The sequence below is a fragment of the Thamnophis sirtalis genome, unplaced genomic scaffold (assembly GCF_051295495.1).
Source record: "Thamnophis sirtalis isolate CommonGarterSnake01/CBP01778 unplaced genomic scaffold, rThaSir2_p1.2 scaffold_2, whole genome shotgun sequence".
Lineage (NCBI taxonomy): Eukaryota > Metazoa > Chordata > Lepidosauria > Squamata > Natricidae > Thamnophis > Thamnophis sirtalis.
This window is the reverse complement of record NW_028261382.1, coordinates 8,747,002-8,770,297: the sequence shown is the minus strand read 5'-3', so window position 1 is coordinate 8,770,297 and position 23,296 is coordinate 8,747,002. Positions and strand designations below refer to the sequence as shown.

The following is a 23,296-nucleotide window of genomic DNA, read 5'->3' as shown; positions in this document are numbered from 1 at the left end:
AAGGTGCTAGTCGTTACTTTTAAAGTCCTACATGGTATTGGACCTGGCTACCTGAGGGACCGCCTCCTGCCATTCACCTCCCAACGACCAATAAGATCACATAGGTTGGGCCTACTCCGGGTGCTGTCGACCGGACAATGCCAGCTGGTGGCTCCCCGAGGGAGGGTCTTCTCTGTAGCTGCACCGGCCTTGTGGAACGAGCTACTCACCGAGATACGGACCCTCACCACTCTCCTGGCCTTCCGTAAAGCAACCAAGACCTGGCTGTTCCGGCAGGCATGGGGCTGTTGATGAATATCCAGCCCCGTTTGATTGAGTGGATGATAGATTAATTTTAACAATTGTATTTTTAAAATTTTTATATGTTTTTACTTTTGTTGTGAGCCGCCCAGAGTCCCAAGGGAGTGGGCGGCATACAAATCTTATTAAAGTAAAGTAAAGTTTGGGAAGCTCAAAATAATAATTTGGAAGAAGACACAAAAACAACACAAAAACATTGCCCGCACAATCGCTGGTACCACAGTTGAGGTTGGCTCAAGGAAGACTTTGAGTGAACCATTAGAAATATTGAACAACGCAGTGGTGAGAGTGCAGTAGTGCAGGCTACTTCTGCTGACTGCCGGCTGACTGCAATTTGGCAGTTTGAATCTCACCAGGCTCAAGGTTGGCTCAGCCTTCCATTCTTCTGAGGTGGGTAAAACGAGGACCCAGATTGTTGGGGGCAAGAGGCTGACTCTGCAAACTGCTTTGAGAGGGCTATAAAACACTGCAAAGTGTTATATACGGCTAAGTGGTATTGCTATAGTATAAAGCATCAATTCCTGCAGATTTAAGCTAACATTATATACATTGAATTGTCGATTGCACCCAGTGGTGGGATTCAAAAAAAATTATTACCGGTTCTGTGGGCATGGCTTGGTGGGCATGGCATGGCTTGATGGATATGGCTTGGTGGGCATGGCAGGGGAAAGATATTGCAAAAATCCCTGTTTCCCCCCCGATCAGCTGGGACTCAGGAAGCAGAGAATAGATGGGGGCGGGGCAGTGGTGGGTTTCAAAAATTGTTCGAACCTACTCTGTGGATGTGGCCTCCTTTGTGGGAGTGGCTTGCTGCCCATGTGAGCAGATGGGAGTGGCTTGCCACCCATGTGACCGGATATGAAGATGCCGACGACACTTGTCAGAACCACCTTAAATTACCTCACACACAGCACTGCCATGCATAAGAATATGATGTAAACTTGTTTTTTAAAAGGCATCTTTGGTTTGCGTTAAAACAACTTCAACACACGCAATGTTCTGATTGCACCACAAACGCAGTAGTCATCCTTACCTTTCACAGAAGCACTGAGTTTTATAAATATGAGCATGATAGTGTAGAATAATCATATCCAGGGACCAGTGGTGGGTTTCAAAAATTTTTGGAACCTCTTCTGTAGGTGTGGCCTGCTTTCCGGATCCACTGGTGGAACCTCTTCTAACCAGTTCGGTAGATTTGACGAACCGGTTCTACCGAATAATACAATAATACAATATATTTAGAGGATAGCAGATTAAGGAAGGCTGATTCATGGCCTTTTTTTTTTTGAAGAGGTCAGATGAGGAGATGTTAACATCTATAATTTACATTTTTCGGAAGCCATCCTATTCTCGGGTATAGGAGGAATTTTCAATGCTATGATCTCTGCAGGTGGCAAAATGAGGTCTAAAAGACATCTGGTTGGCTGTGTTTAGTTGGAAAAGAAATAAAGACTGGTTTTTGTCCAATTATGACATCTTGCAGTAATTTTGTCCTGGACAATTGCAGTTAATCTCAATTATTATTATTCTTGTTTTTTGTTTCTGCGCTGCATTGTGCTGCCCGGACTCTAAAGCATAAAATGTTCACATTAAAGTTAAAAGTGATTTCGTTTTGGAGAGCTGTTTCAATGACGAACACATAAATTTATTTGATTGTCTTATCACAATTAGTAGTCAAAGGAAACATTTGCTGGACCTTGGAACACATTTGGGTGGCTATTATTTAGCTGTTCTTCCAAAACATGGATAATTAATTTTGTTAAAGACATCCGAACGGGCACCTGATGAATTAACATTAAAATTTCTGAAAAGTGTGGGAAAAGAGTACACAAAAGAAATTGCAAAGGTGTTCCTTGCCATATAAGATAAAGGTTCCCCTCACACATATGTCCTAGTGATTCCCGACTAGGGGGCGGTGCTCATCTCCGTTTCAAAGCCAAAGAGTCAGCACTGTCCAAAGATGTCTCCGTGGTCATGTGCCCGGCATGACTAAATGCCGAAGGCGCACCATATTCCCAAATAGAATTTTAGAGCACATTCTCCAAAAATATTTGAAAGAACAAGCAAAGGTTCTTTCCCCTAATAGCAATAGCAGTAGACTTATATACCGCTTCATAGGCCTTTCAGGCCTCTCTAAGCGGTTTACAGAGAGTCAGCATATTGCCCCCAACAATCTGGGTCCTCATTTTACCCACCTCGGAAGGATGGAAGGCTGAGTCAACCCTGAGCCGGTGAGATTTGAACCGCTGACCTGCTGATCTAGCAGTAGCCTGCAGTGCTGCATTTAACCACTGCGCCACCTTGGCTCCTCAAACTAACTGCCATTAATGGAATAGTTTGTGTCCTATAGTGGTGCCTACCTATTTTGGATAGAGTCTGTAACAATAACATCTCTATTTATTGCCCCAAAGGTGCTTTTTCAAAAGGCAACTGGACTTTGTGTTTTTTCTTTGAAGAGGTTTCGCTTCTTATCCAAGAAGCTTCTTCAGCTCTCTAGAACAGTGTTTCTCAACCTTGGCAACTTGAAGATGTCCGGACTTCAACTCCCAGAATTCCCCAGCCAGCGAATGCTGGCTGGGGAATTCTGGGAGTTGAAGTCCGGACATCTTCAAGTTGCCAAGGTTGAGAAACACTGCTCTAGAAAAACCAGAAAGTCGATGGCTGAGAATCTCCAAAAGACATTTAGTGATCTCCATTTATTGAATGTGCATCGCATTCACACAAGTAGGAAGCAGGGAAGCCAGAATGGCTTCATCAAAGGTTATAATTTAATTTAATTATCAAAATTTATATGCCGCCCAATCCTGAAGGACTCCGGGCGGCTTACAAAAAAGACAGAGAAAAAAAGAAAAAAGTCAGTTTAAATCACAAAACCACATGCATTCATTCTAATCGGGGTTGGACCTCAACAATGAGGTCAACAGCCCCAGGCCTGCCGGAACAGCCAGGTTTTTACAGCTTTCCTGAAGGCCATGAGACTGGGTATGGTCCGGATCTCTGGGGGTAGCTCATTCCAAAAAGTTGGAGCAGCCACAGAGAAGGCCCTCCTCCGGGGGCCCGCCAGCCGACACTGTCTGGCTGACGGCATCTGAAGGAGGCCCAATCTGTGGGATCTTTCTGGCCGCTGGGAGGTATGTGGCAGCTGTATCCAAGTTGAAAATTCCAAAGCTTTCCCCCCACCCCCAAAGTTTTAAACTCCCCTGAAAAAAGAAGTTATTCTTGCAAGGATTTGATAGGGCTAACAGGTCAGTTTATACTGAAGCTTATTTAATAACCTTGAAGGCGAAGGACAATGGCAGATACTATCTTTCTGAATGATTCCTAGGGTCCCAGCCAACATAGAAATAGAGGAATAGTATTAAGGGACCACAAAAATCCTGCTCTTTTGAGGGTGCCACGCACTAAAATGTGAAGCACCAAGTATACTTGCAAGAATCAAGTTTGAACCGAAGGAGATGAAAGTTGATGGACTGAGAAAGGGAAAAAAAAAACCCAGGAGGAATGTTTCTCTTTGCTCTATTTTTCCATTCTTGTTGAAAAACCACGCCTGGAGAAAAGTTTTTTTTTTCTTCCCCTTTTGGTATTTGTAAGCCAGGAACAATTGTGCAAACAGGCCAGTCTTCCAAAATCTTTTCACTTGTAGATTCGGTTTCTCTCCATGCCATGACATCTTTTTGCCAGCTTTCTCTCAAGCATTGCTCTGTTGCTTTCCACCAACATCATCTCATGGGAAGGGCTATTGATTAGTTACAGACCTAGGCATTTTTTGGAGGGGGGGAAAATAGGAAAAGGCTATTTTCAAGTGCCATCTAGTGGCTTATTTGCTAAAGTGGAAATGATTGTAATCCTTCGTCCCTCAATTATTAACAAATTTTATCTTTGGTTCAATATATTTGACAGGAACCAAAAAAGGGTCATGCAGTATTGAATGTGGGCATGTCACATGCTTGCCTGATCAACTTTTTGGCTTTAAAGTAGTGAGCTTCTTGCTCTTGTGATTTTTAATAAGCTTAAGCATTTGTATAAATATTTGCAGAGAGAAGAAACACGTAAGAATTTTAGTGGCTGAAAAAGAGGCTTCCGGTGCCAGTTTAAATTTTGTTTATAACAAGTAGAATTAGATAAAACCTGCTTAAGTTGTGTTACATTAATGCAGCAATTTTCTAGTTTGACTCTGGTCTTGCCAGACCAGGATTGCAACTTGAAATAGGATCTCTAGTACTGTACTTGAATGCTGTGTGGACTCCATACAACTCAGTTTACCAGACATATTTTCACATTTGGCTGTGGGACAATGAAACGTCATTGTGTTGCCAAGTGCCCAAATTGAGACCATGAAAGTGTAGGGACAGTGTGACACCAACAATCAAAGACCAGTTGTAAGCCCTCCTTGTTCTGTAGTTTTAACCTCAGTCATGGAATGTGGATATTATATTATATTATAATTATATTATTTTCCTTGCAGCCAAGGTGGCGCAGTGGTTAAATGCAGCACTGCAGGCTACTGCTAGATCAGCAGGTCAGCGGTTCAAATCTCACCGGCTCAGGGTTGACTCAGCCTTCCATCCTTCCGAGGTGGGTAAAATGAGGACCCAGATTGTTGGGGGCAATATGCTGACTCTCTGTAAACCGCTTAGAGAGGCCTGAAAGGCCTATGAAGCGGTATATAAGTCTACTGCTATTGCTATTAAGTGAGGACTATCTATTAACTGTTCCCGGTGTCCTTTTTAATTGTAGCTTGCTTTTAAAACAATTCCAGTTAAATTTTGATTGGAAGATTATGGCTGCGAACAAGGGCTTTGGGGGTGTGGTAAGGTTTTAAGTAGTCTCTGAAAGTTAGTTATCTTTGGCAGATTCCTCTCCCTACAACAGCACTAAGTAAACACAGCCTGTAGTGATCTATATTATTTTCCTTGCAGTAGTGTTTTTAAATAAACTTTAAATCTAAAATCTAAATCTAAATTCGTCTCTTCCTTATAAGGAAAAAAAAAATCCCACAATTTTCTATCAAAGTTTATTTACATTTTAAAAAGGTATACAAAAACATACTGTATAAAAGAGTTTTCTTTATTTCTTCCCAGTTGATCCAAAACCGCCTGAGCCACGTTCTGTTTCATCCAAAACCTGAAAAACAGAAGTAATTAGTTTAATTGAATAACAAGGGGGGGGGGGATTGTAAAAGAAAAAAGTGCACACGTTAAATCCCAATTGTGATCCTCACTAACCACAATTGGGATTGCCTGCTGTCACTAAGTGACACAGTCGTAAAGTGTAACATTGGGTGACTGTGCCGGACTCTGTGACCCTGACTTGCCACCCACTTCCCCACTGACTTTGCTTGTTGAAAGCTTGTTATGAAGGTCACAGATAATGAGTGTGTGATGCTGTGGACAGCATAAATATGCACCAGTTGCCAAACCACAATTATGTGACTTTGGGGACCCAGCGATGGCTGCAAGTTCAGTCAACAATGTGGTAAATCTCTTTTCTTAGTGTTGTAAATTCAAATGGTCACTGAATGAACAGTCTACCTCTATATTCACAGATCTAAACATCCTAGACATTCCAATAAATGACAGCCATGGTTTCTTATAATCATCCATAACTAATCTATTTTCAAAAGGAATTTGTCAGGTGCTGCTTTATTTAATAATCAGGAAAGAAACCATTCAACTCCATTTTTTGAAATTAAGTGTACTTTTACTAATTACAAACGATAAGTAGCAAAGCAAAGCTGAGTCTGGTTAATTAGGCGCGAAAGCAATGAATATCATGTATAGTTCAATCCCCTCCCCTTGGCTCCCCAGTCCATAGTCCAATAATAAGTCACCCAACTGTCAGGTGGGAGATAACTTCAAAAAACACCATCAGGGTGGAATGCTGGACAGTTAGCCTTGGTGGGAAACTCCCTTCCTCCACATGCGCAATGAGATGATCAGACAGCTTCTAGAACACTCCTCCAGCACATAATGATTCCCCTCCCAAATACCATGCCCCCCCTCCCCGTTTCAATGGCAGCCGAAGCAGCAGCAAGGCAGAGGCTGACATCATTTGTTATAATGCTAAAAACTAAACTCTGCAGACCAGTGACAAAAAATTGAGATTTTGAAGTAAATGTGAACCAAATAGATTTCACCCATATCCCTACATTAGATAAAGTCTTTGAATTCCTATATTTTATTAAACAGTAAGATATCTGGATTAGCAGTTATTTCTTACCTTGACTTCTTCAAGAACTGGATAGTAGATGCGCTCACAGATTAGTTGAGCAATCCTGTCACCCTTTTTAACTTAAAAAAGAGAGAGAATTTAAAAACATATATATATTTTTTTAAAAAAAACATTATCAACAGATTGTTATATCATTCTAAGGAAAATGCCAGAAAAATACTGTGCAATTAATCTAAGGACAATGTAAGGAAATTACTTGTTTCTCCTCTTGGAGATTGGATGACTGCTTATAAAGTCCAGCATATTATTTATGCCAGGGTTCCCCAGTGCGGTTAAATATCATTCTGAAAGGGTCAATGGGATTATGTGTTATTGTTTTTGTTTGTTTGCTTGTTTATTGGATTTATATGCCGCCCTTCTCCCAAAGGACTCAGGGTGGCGTACAACATTAAAAAAAACACATATTACAAAAGTTAAAAAAAAATTAGATAGAGTATCCAAAAACAAACCCAATTAAGATTAACAATAACATTTTAAAAATTCGATTAAAATTAACAATAATCAATCATTTATTTTATTTTGTTCAGTTGGCTTGTTCAGTATAAGTTGGCTTGTTGGAAAAGCCAACTTTTTAGGGCACGTCGGAAGGACCGGAGGTCGGAGATTATGTGAGGGCAGCTCATTCCAGAGGGAAGGCGCTCCCAGAGAAGGGTCTCCCCCTGGGGGTTGCTAGCCGACAGTCTGGCCAACGGCACCCTGAGGAGGCCAACTCTGTGGGATCGCACTGGATGGTGGGAGGCTACCGGTGGCAGTATTTTTTTGCTATTATTGGTAGTGCTGTTGGTAGTATTTATTTTCATATACTAAATGTTTGGAGGGCAAAGAAAAAGCTAAAACTTTATAAGGAGGTTGGTGAGCGGAACAGTTTGGGAAGTTTTGATTGATGCTATATTTGCAAAGGCAATATACGTGTTTCCATTGTCCTGAAGCTCCCTCTGCCAAAACTTTACATGTATATTCTAATATAAAAGCAGGAAATTTAAGGAAAGTATCAGCTTAACATTAACTCCTTCTTTTTACCTTGAAATGGTTCCTTTCCAAAGTTAAACAATACAACACCAACATTTCCTCTGTAGTCCTCATCAATTACTCCAGCTGTTAAAAAAAAGAATGCAAATATTTGAGTTCACTTGCAGAGACTGACTGACTGACTGTGTGTGTGTGTAGAGCCTTAGTCTTAGTAGAGGCTTAGTCTTATTAGCTCAGGAGCTCAGTAACAAATAAATCAGTGTGAGGATTCCTTAAAAATAAGAAGTTTGAAAATGTTTGTTTCCAAACATTGTTTAATTGAAATAAATATATGCAGTGGATAAATGTATCTAGCCAACTGCCAACATATAGTTCTGCAGAGCTTAGTTCACGGTCAATTGCTTTAACAGATGTGCTTTAATTAACTTGATAATAAATTATTGCAAAGAACATATGTTCCTTCGTTTAGCTTCACTAAAATTATAGGGAGCTTATTTATATAATAAAGAAAACTCACTCACATTTCATCTTTCAATACTTCTATTCCCAGAGCGTAAGTACTGCTATCTTATAAAATATGTAAATTAATGTAAATAAGCAAAACCTCATTTTGGAGCCTGACAATTTATTTTACTAAGGACATTTTTTTTTCTCAATTAAGAATAATGTAATATGCATTTTATGCTGCAGCAGCTAAATGCATGTAGTGATATAATTGCATTCAGAAACAATTACTCACCACCGACATCAATGAAATGATTTACAGCTAATCCAGATCGAGGAGCTTAAATCAAAAGGAAAAAAAATTGTTAATTATGACCCACTTTCTAATTTTCACCAATAAAGGTTTAGCAAACCTATAAGATTACTATTTTTCTGTTTAACAACTTACCTACTCGACCATAGCAACCTGTAGGAAGGGCAACCTGAATATCTGTTTTCACAACAGCTTTCCCTACAGCAGGGACCTCACAATCATATGCACTACCAAACAAACAAAAAACAAACAAACAAACAAACAATGAATATCTAAGAAAAAAATCAGTAAGTTCCAATTGTATGCAGAAGTCATTTCTTTTTATACACTTTAATACACAGGTAGTCCTCTACTTATGACCATAATTGAGCCCAAACATATGTTGCTAAGCAAGACATTTTTTAAGTGAGCTTTGTCTCATTTTATTACCTTTCTCATCACAGTTGTTAAGTGAATCACTGCAACAGCACCTAGACTTATACACCGCTTCATAGTGCTTTACAGCCGTCTCTAAGCGGTTTAGAGTTAGTCTATTGCCCCCAACAATCTTACCAAACTTGGAAGGATGGAAGGCTGAATCAACCTTGAGCTTGGTGAGATTCAAACTGCCAAATTGCAGTCCGCATTCTAACCACTGCGCCGCTGCAGCAGTTAAGTTAGTAACATAGTTAAGTAAATCTGGCTTTCCCATTGATTTTGCATGTCAGAAGGTCCCAAAAGCAGGTTATATGATTCACGGACAGTGTAACTGTCATTAAATATGAGACAATTTGCCAAGTGTCTGGATTTTGATCACGTGATCACAGGGATGCTGCAAAAGTTGTAAGTGTGAAAAAGGGTCCTGCCATATTTTTCAGTGCCGCTGTAACTTTGAACGGTTGCTAAAGTAATACTTGTAAGTTGAGGACCATCTGTACAATTGTGTCCCTGCCATCACAATTGACATTCATGCACTTTGCAGTGGATGAGAATGTATGATTGTTGTATTGGTCCACAGCTGCGCGATTGCCATTTACATGCTCGCAACTGGCTTCCACCAAGGAAAATCAATGGAGAAGTCGGCACTAAAATAGTAAACTCTGACCCTGCCGTCACATGTCTTATTTAACGACGTCATTGCTTAGCATCAGAGCTGCTGGTCCCAATTTAAGGTCTACTAAGCGAGGACTACTAGTTACAGGTTGATCTTGGATTCAAATGAATGAATTATTGTTTCATTGTACCAGTAGCCTTGGAAGAAAAATGTATTTTATCGGTTAGCGCAGAATACTCTGAAAAAACCTACCTGAAAGACCAACTGCCCAACAATATTATTCACATTCATTATAGCTACCCAATTCACTTTTACTGACAGCCCACCGGTAAAAAGAACAATGCCACAATTGCTAATTCTTTGATTAAAGATCGGATTCAAGCTGTAAGAAGACCACCCTGTTCCTCAAATGTCTCTGTGTGTGTGTGTGTTTCTCCAAAAAGCAGCTGGATTTTCTTTTAAAAGGTTTCGCTTTGTCTTCTATACTCTCTCTCAGACTCCCCCCCTTCCTGCCCCAGCCAGCAGCTCCTCCCACCAGCCTCATGGAAGTTTAAAATGCAATGGGGGCAATTTCACTCTACCTTTGGGACTTGAACATTGGGCGCTATCTCACAAAATAAAATTCAATGGTGGAAAAATTAAGGTTCTACATTTAGGCAAGAAAAATAAAATGCACAGGGACAATATTATGTACTACCTTGCTCAATAGTAGTAACTGTGAGAAGGATCTTGGAGTCCTAGTGAACAACCATTTAAATAGGAGCCAGCCACGTGCAGCAGCTGCCAAAAAAGCCAACACAGGCTGCATCAACAGAGGGATAGAATCAAGATCACGTTAAGTGTTTATATTACTTTATAATGCCTTGGTAAGGCCACACTTGGAATACTGCATTCAGTTCTGGTCGCCACGATGTAGAAAAGATGTGGAGACTCTAGAAAGAGTGCAGAGAAGAGCAACAAAGAGGATTAGGGGGTTGCAGGCTAAAACATATAAAAACAGTTGCAGGAACTGGGTATGTCTAGTTTAATAGAAAGAAGGATTAGGGGAGATAAGATAGAAGTCTTCCAATATCTCCGGGGTTGCCACAAAGAAGAGGGAGTCAAGCTATTCTCCAAGGCACCTGAGGGTAGAACAAGAAGCAATGGGTGGAAACTAATCAAGGAGAGAAGAAACTCAGAACTAAGGAGAAATTTCCTGACAGTTAGAACAATTAATCAGTGGAACAACTTGCCTCCAGAAGTTGTGAATCCTCCAACACTGGAAGTTTTTAAGGAGATGTTGGATAAACATTTGTCTGAAGTGGTCTAGGATCTCCTGCCTGAGCAGGGGGTTGGACTAGAAGACCTCCAAGGTCCCTTCCAACTCTGTTATTCTATATTCTAAAACTGTATTACAGTCCAGAAAAGACTATGTCCGGTTTTCTTTCTACTTGCAAATCGAATTTTCTGCTCGAGACAGAAGAGAATGGAACTTTGATTTTGGGTTTTGCTGAATGGATTAATTTATTGTTGCACAAATGGCTAGTAATCACTAAGTTATGTAAAAGTTAAGGCTGTCCTTCTACGTTGGCTTTTACTGTGCTGAAAAAAGTCGAAAGTTTATATTTCTTTTCCCCTTTATCCTTCATCTCTCCTCCCCATTTCTTTCCCCTTGTCATTTCCCTATTATCTTTATTTTCATTCCAACTCTGCTATTCTATTCTATTCTTATTCTATTCTAAGAAGCTTCCTCAGTTCATCGGAAGAAACGTGTTGGATTCGAAGCGAAACCTTTTTAAAGGAAACGCCAAGAAAATCCAGCTGACTTTTTGGGGGGGGGGAAAACAAACAACTACTACAACTATTTTGGGACAAAACCATGGGAGATTGAGAAATCTCCACAGAACACCCTGTCCTTTCTTACCTGTACAAATCGTAGCCCGCCGCCCGGGAAGATCCTTTAGAAGGCGCCACGGCGTTTTCCGTCAGCTTGACGAAGCGCAGGCTCTGATAGGACGTGTCCCCGTCGGGAATGGTCACCTGCCTGGCGCTGGAAGGTTCCCCGGGGGTTACTTTGGAGACCGGCATGGCGACGGCGCGAAAAAAGGCGGTCAATTCTGAAGGCGGGAAAGAAGACGACGAGATGATCCGAAAGCCCGCTCATTTTTTTCTTTTTAAATCCCAAACGAGTCCCGCTTGGGGCGGGGCGGGGCGGGGCGCGCGGCACCAACGGCCAATGGGCGCGCGAGGAACAGAGGTCTTTAAATTTGGCAACTTTTAAGACTTCTGGACTTCAACTCCCAGAATTCTCCAGCCATTCTGGGAGTTGAAGTCCACAAGTCTTAAAAAGTGGCCAACTTTGGTAGCCAATGGGCGCCAAGGCGGAGGCGGGATTTCCCCTTGTCTGTCAGTATAAAGAAGAAACGGCAAAAATGAAGCCGGCGCGCGCCGTCGTTGTCCGAATCGGGATATTCTTAACGGGGCCAAAAAAAAAGAGAGAGAGAAAAGTGAATTTCGCTTCGGATTTGGGCGGGGTTTTTCCCCCCTGCCTATTCCACGAGAACGGTGGCCAAAAATGCCTGGTTTGTGTGTAAGGGGGGATTCGGGGTGGACGGGTCCGTTCGGCCTCCCTCATCCCGACTGAGGGGGCTTGTCTTGCTAAATTTCACTCAGGTAAATAAAATGGCGGCGGCTGTTCTTGCGGGAGGCAAAAAAACACAAGAATGAGGCTGTTTAAGTGAGCTACCGATTTCCCCGTCGTCTCCTTTTAGGATGAACCCCATTCCCCCCCCGCGTATAAGAATGGTTTTGCCCTACGGCTCTGCAAGGCCAGAGAACCGTACAGCTCTTTATGGACGAGTCCACCTTCCCCAAAGGAGGGGGGGAATTAAAGGTGTTTGCTTACTGTGCATGAAGGAGCGCAGGGGAGCCATGGCGGCGCCTGAAGGGTCTTTTTCGGCCTCGTTTTGCTTCCGGGACCGCAGAGGTGCGGGGGAAGCGTCGTTGTCTCTGGTAGACCGAGAGGAGGCTAAGATGGCATCCTTGTCTCCCTCCACCCTCCTCGGCCAGGGGTCGGGAGAAGTCAGGAAGGCTGCATTCACACGAGACGTCTCTTAACCCGGGTTTGGCTAAAGAGACCTGGGGGGAGAGCAGAGGCCTCGCTTGGCTTCCCGGAGGTGACTTTGCCTTGGGAGAAACCAGAACCCTGACCCTTTTAGGAAAGATGCTCAGGTGGGATTCCCTAAATGGGGACTAATGACCCTAATTGGCTTCAGTTCCATGAATGGAGGGCTAGGAACGAACCACCCTGATCTGCCCAGAGACTTTGGTGATAGGATAGGATAGTATGTTAGTTATAGTTATAGAACAGAGTTGGGAGGGACCTTGGAGCTCTTCTAGTCCACCACCACCACCCCCTGCTTAGGCAGGGAAACCCTTATATTTATGTATGTGTTTGGTCATTTATCGGTCAAATTTATACAGGTAGACTGTAACTTTGTTGCTTGTATCCTTACGATTTATATTGATGGTTTGCTAGTATGATTTGATTGCTTATTTGTACCCTATGATTATCATTAAGTGTTGTACCCTATGATTAGTGACAATGTATCTTTTATGTACACCAAGAGCATATGCACCAAAGACAAATTCTTTGTGTGTCCAATCACACCTGGCCAATAAAGTATTCTATTCTATTCTATTCTATTCTATTCTATTCTAATCTATTCTATTTTATTCTATTCATTTAATGGCTGCCATTGAAACAGATGTAAATATAACATATAAATACAATCAACGGACCACCATCCTACACCCTGTGTAACCTTGTAGGGCTCCCTTTTAAATGTTATTTATTAAACCTTTATGCTGCCTATCTCCCCTACAAGATGACTCTGGGTAGATCCCTATTTCTATGGGATCCCCAAGCCTGCTGGGAAAACCACATTTAATAGATTTCTGGGAGATCAATCTCCTCCTTTTTCTGTTCAGAGGTTGTTTTGTTCAGACAAAGAGGAGGAGGCCATTCCAAGTTTGGAGAAATCGATTTATTTATTTTTTAAGTCAGCCTCCTTAAACAATAGAAGGCACCCATGACCAAGGCATCATTTGAATTTCCAATGTTTAAACCTTCAAACATCTCAGTTGGAGGCTTCTTTTATCTTGAGTCTCTTCACCAGCCTTGGCTGGTTTTAGAAGCTGATATGGGCATGCCATGGTTATGGCTGTCCTGGACAGGCTATGGATGTAGGAGAGAGTGGGGAGTCTAACAAACCCAAAGGCATTTGGGGGGAAATGCAGTGGGCTCCCATATCAATCTGGCAAAATTGCAAGGGTGCATCCTTGTAAGTCACCTGGAGTAAGTCCAGTTGAAGGAGAGAGCCCCTGAAAGCAGGTCAGCCTAAGTTGGTCTTGAGCTGGCTCTGCTTCTTGAGGTTCTGTAAATCCCCTGAAAAGTCCACTATTGGCAACATGCAGGGTATTCTTAGTATTACAGTATTGGCTGAGCTACCCTGTATGAATTTGTCTACCTTTAAAAAAAAAAACCATCGCTAGAAATAAACAGAAATAAACACTATATTCATGCCAGCAAACTATGAATTCCTATCTTTGTATCTTGCAAAAGGCAATTTCAAAATGTTGAATTATGACTTGCCCGATAATTCTTGGAACTCCAGTTCTACTGGGTCAAGAAAGGTTGATTAAAATAATATTTGTTTCCCATGTGCTGTCTCATTTTGAATTCTGGGGTCTTTTGTCAATACTTTCTGTCGCTACTTCCCCCAAAACTAGTTAAATATCCTTTGATAATTTTGATTTTGTATACTTACGCCAACAATCCTGTATATTATGCTGAGCTTTTTTTCCAAGAAGAATAAATGGATTTATATCCATTCCTGTCTCTTATTACAAAGCCAATAGTTTCTGCTCCCAAGAATGCTAAACAAAACTAATATTGTTTGGTGATGCTGTATCAGTAACACAAATCTTATCTAATAAAATATGTCTAATCAAAATTCAAAAAATCTCTGATTATTTAGATGAAATTAACTATACTAAGATCATTGTGTGCCAAATGTTATGAATGGCTGGTAATATTTATCACTTGAATTATGACAAAACCACATATTTTTGTTGTCAGTTTATGATGCTTTGGATAATAGGAATTTTAGCGCACACTAATTTGTGATGAATGTGTTAGTTTTTCTAATGATTGGTGCAGCTTGTATTGCAACAAATTTAATAAAGATGCCTCTGATTTTTTTCCACATAGAAACAAAAGAAATCAATAAATCAAAGTATACAGTGGAGATAAACCTGCGATTCATTTTTATTGTTAACATTAAATTAATATACAAGTTCAAATATTCTTACCAGTCAGAAAAAGATTAAAAATTATTAAAAATAATTTCTAAGTTATACCAAGTCACTGTGCTAGTTTACTTTTATTTATAGTTCTAAAGAAATCAATATCACTGATTTTTTTTAAAAAAATTAGGTTAGTACACATATATTTGCTTTCAAAGTTGTCTTAAGTGTTGATTGAATATGATTCCAGCTTATCTTGAAGTGATAATTTGAAATTATATGTTATGCCTTATAAATCATGACATTTTGCTCCCCAGTTTCACTATCATGAATAGAAAAAAAACTACAACCAGATGTATTTATGGAACAAAAACTTTGAAGTTATGTAAGCAGGTATAGCAATGAACAGGAAATCAGACATTTTGGATTCTTTGGGGGAGAATGGAAGTTTTTGCATAACTAAGTTTTACGGTATTCTGGACCACAGGACTGCAGTAATTAAACCTAATGTGTTCATAATAGGAATGGAAGTTAGTGTATATTCTGACATCAAGGAGACTTTCTTTGTGATGAAATATAGATTTTTAAAGAGGGATTTGAAATGTGGAATGCAGATCTTTTTTTTTCTTTCCAAGTTACTCTCTTCCATTTTACCTTGCGCTGTCAATCCTGGTTTTTCATTTCTTCTCTCCTTTTTGGAGATATGATTTGTTTTTTTACTTGGAAATGCTGATAGCAAAATATCCTGTTTGGAGTCTTATTGGATATATTAAGTCCATTGCTATGTCCAGAATGCATGTAATGGACTTCAGGGGGGAAGTTATGAGTAAAACGTTAGTACATTTTTGTGGTTGCCTCGAATGAGCATAACTGGAGGTAGGTTCTTGGAAAGGATTTCCAACCAAGCCATGTAGAGGTAATCCGATATAATTCCTTTTCTTGCCACTGGTAGGCTCCTGTTGAGTTGAATAGGAGGAAGTATTAGTAATACTCATTGTTGGTATATAAATAGTCTCCTTGGATAGGATTACCAGATGGAAACAAACAGCTACAGAAAACTAATTTGGACTGTAGATAACTGTATTTCAATTTACAATTGTGCTCCAAAGTCTCAGTAGGGACAACAAATTAAAAATATATAACTTACACAATAATTAGATTAGCAGCTCGAGAGTGCTCCTGTAAGAGTTCATTCAAACGGACCTGGCGGTAACTCTGTTTAAAATCAAAAGTTGATTACGTTAGAAATTATTTGTTCTATCATCCTGAGCCAAAATACATTCCAGACATCCTTCTTTATGAATAACTTTGAAATAAGTTCCTGTACAATTCTGCCTGTCTACGGATAAATCTGTTGATTGCTATGATTTTTGCAAATTGAAGTACGTAACTTGCAAATTGGAAGCAAGAAACAGCTTTGTTGGATAATTATTTTCTCTGATTAAATCAATATGAATCCATATTAATCTTACCTCTAATGAAATACTCATAGCTACAGAATATAATAATTATGAACATAAATTTATTTAAAGAAATTAAGAGTTGGAAGGATTTTTAAAATGTGCAATTAGTCTTGCACTCAGATCAATGATCCTGCTGATTCCTACTCTGATCCTATTCTAACAACTATCCCAGACAATGCTATCCTTCATGTTGAGAGAATATACAATGAAGCTTAAGTGTCCCATTCAGCTAATATACGTATTTATATCCCAAATTGACATTCACTACTGGAGCTTGAGCAGTGCAAAGAAAAGATTCAGAGTTAATGTTTTCTGCAAACACTTTGATGTGGGATGACAAATTGTTGCAGAATTCAGTACTGGATTATGTGTCTCTTATATTGGATGTTCTCCCCATCTACCACCTGAAGAGTGAATCGCAGTTGGGGTAATTGTTCAGGTGCTGGCCTAGAAACCAGGAGACTGTGAGTTCTAATGAGGAACAAGGACCACAGAAATTGTTGCTAAGTGGTCCTGACCTAAGGATCACAGCTTAGTGGTGGAAATTCCGGTCCCAGTTAGGATTGTTAAATGAGGACTACTTCAGAGCTGGTATTTAGCACATTGACCAGTTCTGGCGAATCGGTAGCAGAAATTTTGAGTAGTTTGGAGAACCAGCAAATACCACCTCTGGCTGGCCCCACCCCCATCTATCCTCTGCCTCCTGAGTCCCAGCTGATCGGGAGGGAATGGAGATTTTGCAGTATCCTTTCCCCTGCCACATCATGCCCACCAAGCCACACCCACAGAACCGGTAGTTAAAAAAAATTGAATCCCACCACTGGACTACTTGTACAGATTTCGGGAAGCATAGGCTACAGGGCAATTAAAGAAATATTGCCTTCTCTTCTAAGTTAAGTGTTCCTCATCCTTGGCAGCTTGAACATGGGTGGAGTTCACCTCCCAGAATGCTGGCTGGGGAATTTTGAGAGTTGAAATTCACTCATCTAAACCGCCAGGATTTGAGAAATGCTGCTCTAAAGGTTTGAAGTAAAGTTTCTGCCAAATAAAAAGCTCTCTCCAAGTAAAGGAGTTTCTTGTGTTATTAAAACGAATAATCTCGATCAAAGTTATTGCTTTAAAACGATTATGCGTAAAATTTGGTTTGAAAGAGCATGTGATATAAACCATGGATATTATGGATCCCCCTCCCCTGGCGGTAATCTATCTGCCCTGTCTTCTCTCTCAAATAGCTCCTTTACAGTGTCAAAGGTAACTAAAAGGTATGGCTGGTTACCTTTTCCTTGAATGCTTCCAGTTCTGCATCAGTGATTTTCCATGGTGCTTCTCTCTTTAATTTCTCAGCAGTTGTTAAATCTTTGCAGCTTTCATGAAGGCGGTATGGTTCAATCATCTCTTCAAAGAATTTCCAGCTGGAACAGAAATTATAAAGAGACTTCACAGCAGGGCTCTAACTCTTCATTTTACAGATATTCTTAAGATCGGACAAGCTTTTGGCTGTGGAATGATAGCTGAATTCTATAAAAATCTTTAAACTGTATTTATCAGGTTTTAAGCGTGGGCATAGCCATTGCAGCACAGTAACACTTTCTCAAGCTTATCTTCGTCATTGCATTTTATATTCCATATTGGATTTATTATAAAGTTATACATAATAATTTCACAGTACTGCAGAGTATATTCATAGTTGCATAAGCAAGAAGCAGGACTTTTTTTTGGAAAATGTCTGCTTGCATTATACCATAACACTAGCTTTATTTTTTTATTGCTGTTAATTGTAAGATTCAAACTCCATTCCATTGAACATAAGTGGAATTATTTCATATAAAACGTAACATAGATATCTCTGGAAATTAGTTCTAATAAATTTAACGTTGAAGTAAATTGGCTACATCTAATCCAGCGGTCACCAACTGGTGGTCCGTGGGCCACTGGAGATCCATGAGAAAATTTTGGTGGTCCGCAGAAAAATTATTTGCATTTTTATATTGCATGAAATAATATTTATCTTTAAAAAAAACATATTAGTGGTCCACGGGATTTAAAATTATGGATTTCATGGTCCCTGAGGTCCAAAAGGTTGGTGACCCCTGATCTAGACAACTAATACTAAGTTCGTATAGACATTCTAAATAATGGCATTAGAAAGACTTGGATGTGATACAATAGATTTTAACTTGCACTCTACCTTGATTTCTGATAAAAGTGCACTTTGGTAGCATATTTAAGCCTCTGAAAAGTCTCAGAAGTATAGCCAGGCGGGATTCAAATCATGTACTTACCCTTGCATTTGGGATAATAAACTACAATTACGGCGTTCATTTAACATTTTCTAAACAAATTATAGCCTTTATAGCCATATGATTAGCCACAATTCAAGACAGAATAAAGTATCTTTCAATTCATCAAAACGACCTCACAGAACAACAGTGGTTAAAGTTATTTTGTGTGCATGCGTGTGTGTACAAATGAAATAAAACAGATTATAGTTATTTAGGTAATAAGCATATTATCCTTTAAAAGAAAGTGGATGTCAATGGCTGCTTCAGGAACGCCCAGCTATTCCAATATTACCTTAAAAATCATTTTTTCTTTGGCAGTTTGCTATTTTCTCTGCAATAATAGAACGAATACCCATGATTTAGCTTGGTATTTTTTTCCTAAATGGAAAAATAAGACTTAAACATGAGCAGATTTTACATATTCCATTTTTATATGTTCCCTTTTAAAAAAATTGCACTTCTTGCTGAAGCTTACCTCTCTTTATTGGGTTTCATGTTGATGTCTCCAATTATATTAATGTCGGCAAATTTTATTCTGAACTTACTTAATAGTGAAGCCATCCTGAAAAATTAAAAAGGGAATCTGTTGTAATTCCAAAATTCAGAAAGCTTGACTTGTGATATCTTATAGTCAGTATGCATGGGATACAATATTTTGCTAGATAATCTTTTGCCCTGGATTGCAAAATGCAACTTTTTTACAGTGAATTAAATTAGTGCACTAAGATTGCAGACTGATATATAAAATACAGTTCTTGCAAGACCACATTCTGTCTGCCTACATAAAAGAGAATCCAGAATACTTTTTAGCAGGGCATGGAGCCGAAACATGGACAACGAAAGTTTCGAAAAAATAATTCTGCAATAAAATAAGCTAACCAAGTTTTACTTCTACTACCTAATGGTTACACAGTGCTTTAGATATTTCAAACCGCTTTGCCTACATCATTTTCTTCCTTTCCTCCTATATATGCAAATAGTTTTGGAAATGTGACAGAATTTGCTCCGGAATCCCAGGAAGAAAGGGTCTGCATTCCAGAGGAGCAAAATGCAACTTAGTTCAGATAGTTTGTGTAAGAGAAAGAGGGTGTAGATGTTGCCTCCCTAATAATTCCTTTATGGGGATAGTAGTAGCATATTTGAGTTCATCAGGATTCTGTCTTCAATGAGGAACAATCACGCAATCTGCTTGGAAGAATCACAAAATGCCTTGCTTTTGGGAGCCTGACAAAGAAGCAGTAAAGGTTTATTCTCTGCATAAGGAGCTGGATTTTCTTACATCAACTTTTCTTCTTCAAGGCGAGTAACTTTTCCACCAGTAAAGATCTTCAGTTTGCAATCCTTCCATTTTTTCCGGAGTGTCAGAATGTAGGGAATTAAGAGGATTAACCCTAGGTGAAAAAAATCAGATCAAGTTATACATTCACACCAGTGAAGCAAATCAGAACACTGCATAATTAAGAGGAAAGAGGAAAATACCCCCCCCCCCACCACCACATATACACACTAATATTGAAATGGATGGTCGACTTTAAAAATGTCTTTTTTTAATGACATTTTTTTGGGTTACTTGTTTTGCACCTCTCACATAGGGATGTAAAATCTTACATGATCCTGGTACAGGATGGTGGGATTCAGCTGGTTCTGACCGGTTCAGGCGAACCAGATGCTAATTTTAGTTGCAAGGACTGGTTGGTGTCACCATGTCGACCGTTTTGGATGCCAGGTAAGTGTAGGGCCCATGCGGAAGCTGGGAGGGTGAAAAATGGGCCTCCCAAAAGTTCTGGAAGTCCAGAAACATGCCCATTTCCAGTCTCCAAAGGGCCTCCGGAGCCCGGGGAGGCCGTTTTCAACCTCCCAGAGGCTCAAGGAAGGCCTCTGGAGCCTGGGGAGGGTGAAAATGCCCCCCTCACCATGGCGCAGGAGGTCAAGTAGGCCACACCCACCCAGCAACTGGGCAGAGAACTGGTTGCTAAAATTTTTGAACCCCACCCCTGTCCTTGTCCCTAAGTAGGGTTGTAAGATTTTACATGATCCTGGTACCTAAGGTGGGGGGGTGGTCTTTGGGGGGCTTACCTCCATCATCAAACAGCCACCACACATCGATGGAACCTTTTCCTTGCTTCTTTTTAAACTGAACGCTAGTTTCAAGCATCCGTTGATTGAATTCCCCAACGTGTACTGAAGAGATGGTGCTAATGCTGCAATCTGAAAGGAGAGAGATGAGCTGATAAGTTAGCTTTAATTATAGTGTAGACATCTTTTGTTTCGGTTACGTAAATAATGCTGAATAATGCTATAGGCTTCAATGGATAATTGGAACTGCAGAAAAAAAAATTGCTACCAACCTGCCTTCCATGGAGGACCTGTATACTGCACGAGTCAAAAAGAGGGCTGTGAAAATAACTACAGACCCCTCACACCCTGGACATAAATTGTTTCAACTCCTACTCTCAAAACGACACTATAGGGCACTGCAAGCCAGAACAACTAGACACAATGACACATTTTCCCCAATGCCATCACTCTGCTTAACAACTAATTCCCACAACACTGTCAAATAATTTACTAAGACTGTATTACTATTAACGAAAGACTATTACTATTCTTCTCTACCTTACTAATATCAATCTCTTCCAACTTATGACTATAACCAATATTTCCCAGTTTGCTTCTCTATGAAAACAAATCTGCATAAAATTTGCAAATCTGTATTTTTTTGCTGAACTGCTTCCTCTTCTTTGATCATCTATGACAGCTTTGGGTTTCCATCAATCTGCTTTTTAAGCTGCTTCTAGAATATCGTTGATTTTGTTACAATAGACGAATGTGACTTTGAATAGCAGTCTGTTCTCGAAGCAGCTCTTCGGGAAAAGAAAAAAGCTTACAGGCAGGTCTTATGCATGCATTATTTTTAAGCGTATACCTTTTGGGGGCATCGTCTTTGCAAAATGGAGCTTCTTGGCTCTTCTGAAGAATCTACGAAGGCCATAATTTTGTTCTTCAAATTCGTTATCTTTAAGAGCTGCTTCCAGGGCTTGTCTCTCCTGCTCCATCTTCTTCAGCTCCCCTGTGAGCCAAAAGAAAAACCGGTGGGGGTGACTATTTAGGAATTGTCCAAGAAAAACAAGAATAGGAATCAATTACTGTTCTATCCCCGATATCAGCTTTTCTGTTTCCTTTTCGCCTGTTAATGATTGCCTCCTGTCAGACACCCTCGAATGAAGACGCCACTGCTTCTTCAGCATTTTTTTTTATTCTGTAATGAATTTCTGCCTCAGGACATCCATAAATGCATTTTTAGATTGAAAACATGCATGCACCGGGCACAAATATTTGACTTCTGCAGTTTGTTTCATGGTATTTTGGCAACAGTGGGAATATCAATTGTGTGGACACACATACAAAAATGACAGCAGGTGGCAGCAGAGGGTTACAATTTTTTTTTATTATAGCTACACCAAACATTGATTTTAAGCAAAAACAAAGTCATAAATACATACTTAATAGCCTGGTCTATACATGGCATTAAGAATAGGCTTGAGTTTGTCTAATTATGTTTTGCCTGAACATCTGGATTTGCCTTAGGTACATTTTTTTTTTGGTTAATAAACCTCAACTGGGAACTTTAGCTTGAAAATAATTTATGAATTCTGGTTTCCCTTTAGCTAAGGTTTGACATATCTGAAGTAGAAATCTTATTCTTCGTTCATTTGGTAAAAGTCAAATTCTATTTAAACATTTTAAAGCAAGAACAGCATAGAAAATGACCTATTCCATAAGCAAAGTTTCATTTTGCTGTTCCCCCTTCCCCCATTTAATTCCTCCTGGTAATAGGTTGATTTTTTTTCCAAACCAGCTGCAGAAAGGACAAGATAGCGATGGGGATATGTTTGTCAAATAGTGGATAGCGATGGGGATATGTTTGTCAAATAGTGTCAAATAATTCCTCGGCTAGCATGTCCAATAGAGGGAATCAAGACATAAAGGTTATGATCAGCTCTTGGGAGGGAGCCAGAAAACTAACTGGCAGCTACAGGAGCTCACACACCACAGGTGGCATTCTGCTTCTACCTATTAGCAGAATTGCATTCTCTACCAACTATATCAGAACTATTTCAAACTTGGCAGTGTTAAGATGTCTGGATTTCCACTCTCGGAATTCTTCCACCATCCTTTTCAAGGAAGAAATTTGAATCCACGTGTTTATAAATTATTAGGGGAATATTTTTGTTCCCAGAAAGCATAATTAACATAAGAAATGGCCTGAAATTGACATACCTTGAACTTGAAGGATTTGCGATATATCAAACCCTTGACTCGTTCGAACAATTATCACGCCAAATTCAAAGTCGAATGCATCGCTGGAATAAAGTTTACATTAAAATAAAACTTATTTAAAAAGTATTGGTACACCTGCATTGAAATAGTAACATTTACTATAAAGCCATGATTGTTAACTTGAACCAAGGTGGTATTCAGCAGGTTCTGACCAGTTCTGGAGACCCAGTAGTGGAAATTTTGAGTAGTTCAGACAACTGGTAAATACCACCTCTGACTGGCCCCACCCCCAAATATTCTCTGTCTCCCGAGTCCCAGCTGATTGGGAGCAAATGGGGATTTTGCAGTAACCTTCCTCTAGAGTCAGGAAGGAATGGAGATTTTACAGTATCCTTCCCCTGCCACACCCACCAAGCCACGGCCACAGAACCGGTAGTAAAAAAAAATTGAATCCCACCACTGACTTGAATCGAACTTATGACAATAAGAACAATGCAGGCAGTGTCTGCTTCAAAAATGTTTACAAAGACATACTTTGAACCTGCAAGGAAGTCTGGGGAAAAAAATACTGGCTGCCTTAATGATGTAATGCAAGGTACTGTTTCAAGAAATTGGAAATATTTCTAAATCATTTTCAAACTGTACACTTCTAGAACATATTGTAGTCTTTTCTTGCATATAAGCATTATTTCGT

At 39.8% G+C, this 23,296-nt stretch overlaps 2 protein-coding genes across 5 annotated transcripts in view; both read right to left on the bottom strand.

The window, feature by feature from the left end:
• Positions 1 to 5,306: 5,306 nt before the first annotated feature.
• Positions 5,307 to 12,635, bottom strand: DUT (deoxyuridine triphosphatase). Its single transcript, XM_087704206.1, has 7 exons — positions 12,175 to 12,635; positions 11,194 to 11,386; positions 8,393 to 8,484; positions 8,240 to 8,284; positions 7,552 to 7,626; positions 6,520 to 6,590; positions 5,307 to 5,424 (listed from the first exon to the last, which is right to left on the bottom strand). Exons 1-7 carry the CDS (start codon positions 12,200 to 12,202, stop codon positions 5,368 to 5,370), a joined length of 561 nt encoding a protein of 186 aa, XP_087560332.1. The 5' UTR covers positions 12,203 to 12,635; the 3' UTR covers positions 5,307 to 5,367.
• A 1,936-nt stretch (positions 12,636 to 14,571) lies between these two features.
• The window catches only part of SLC12A1 (solute carrier family 12 member 1), a 54,963-nt gene continuing 46,238 nt past the window's right edge, over positions 14,572 to 23,296 (bottom strand). For all 4 annotated transcript variants that reach the window (XM_087704202.1, XM_087704203.1, XM_087704204.1 and 1 more), the window contains 8 exons: positions 22,603 to 22,685; positions 21,248 to 21,391; positions 20,398 to 20,529; positions 19,601 to 19,712; positions 18,797 to 18,883; positions 17,316 to 17,451; positions 15,724 to 15,791; positions 14,572 to 15,532 (listed from right to left, as the gene is read on the bottom strand). In XM_087704202.1, the coding sequence (XP_087560328.1) occupies positions 15,397 to 15,532; positions 15,724 to 15,791; positions 17,316 to 17,451; positions 18,797 to 18,883; positions 19,601 to 19,712; positions 20,398 to 20,529; positions 21,248 to 21,391; positions 22,603 to 22,685 (898 nt within the window). In that variant the 3' untranslated portion in view covers positions 14,572 to 15,396. The remainder of the gene's footprint in view (positions 15,533 to 15,723; positions 15,792 to 17,315; positions 17,452 to 18,796; positions 18,884 to 19,600; positions 19,713 to 20,397; positions 20,530 to 21,247; positions 21,392 to 22,602; positions 22,686 to 23,296) is intronic.

Bases quoted from the DNA above. Each gene is read 5' to 3' on its own strand.
- DUT (XM_087704206.1), bottom strand. From the start codon at position 12,202: ATGGCTCCCCTGCGCTCCTTCATGCACA. The intron at 11,387-12,174 runs GTAAGCAAACAC...TCCCGCCTTCAG, and splicing joins CCTGCGCTCCTTCATGCACA to AATTGACCGCCTTTTTTCGC. The intron at 8,285-8,392 runs GTAAGTTGTTAA...TTTTGATTTAAG, and splicing joins AGGTTGCTATGGTCGAGTAG to CTCCTCGATCTGGATTAGCT.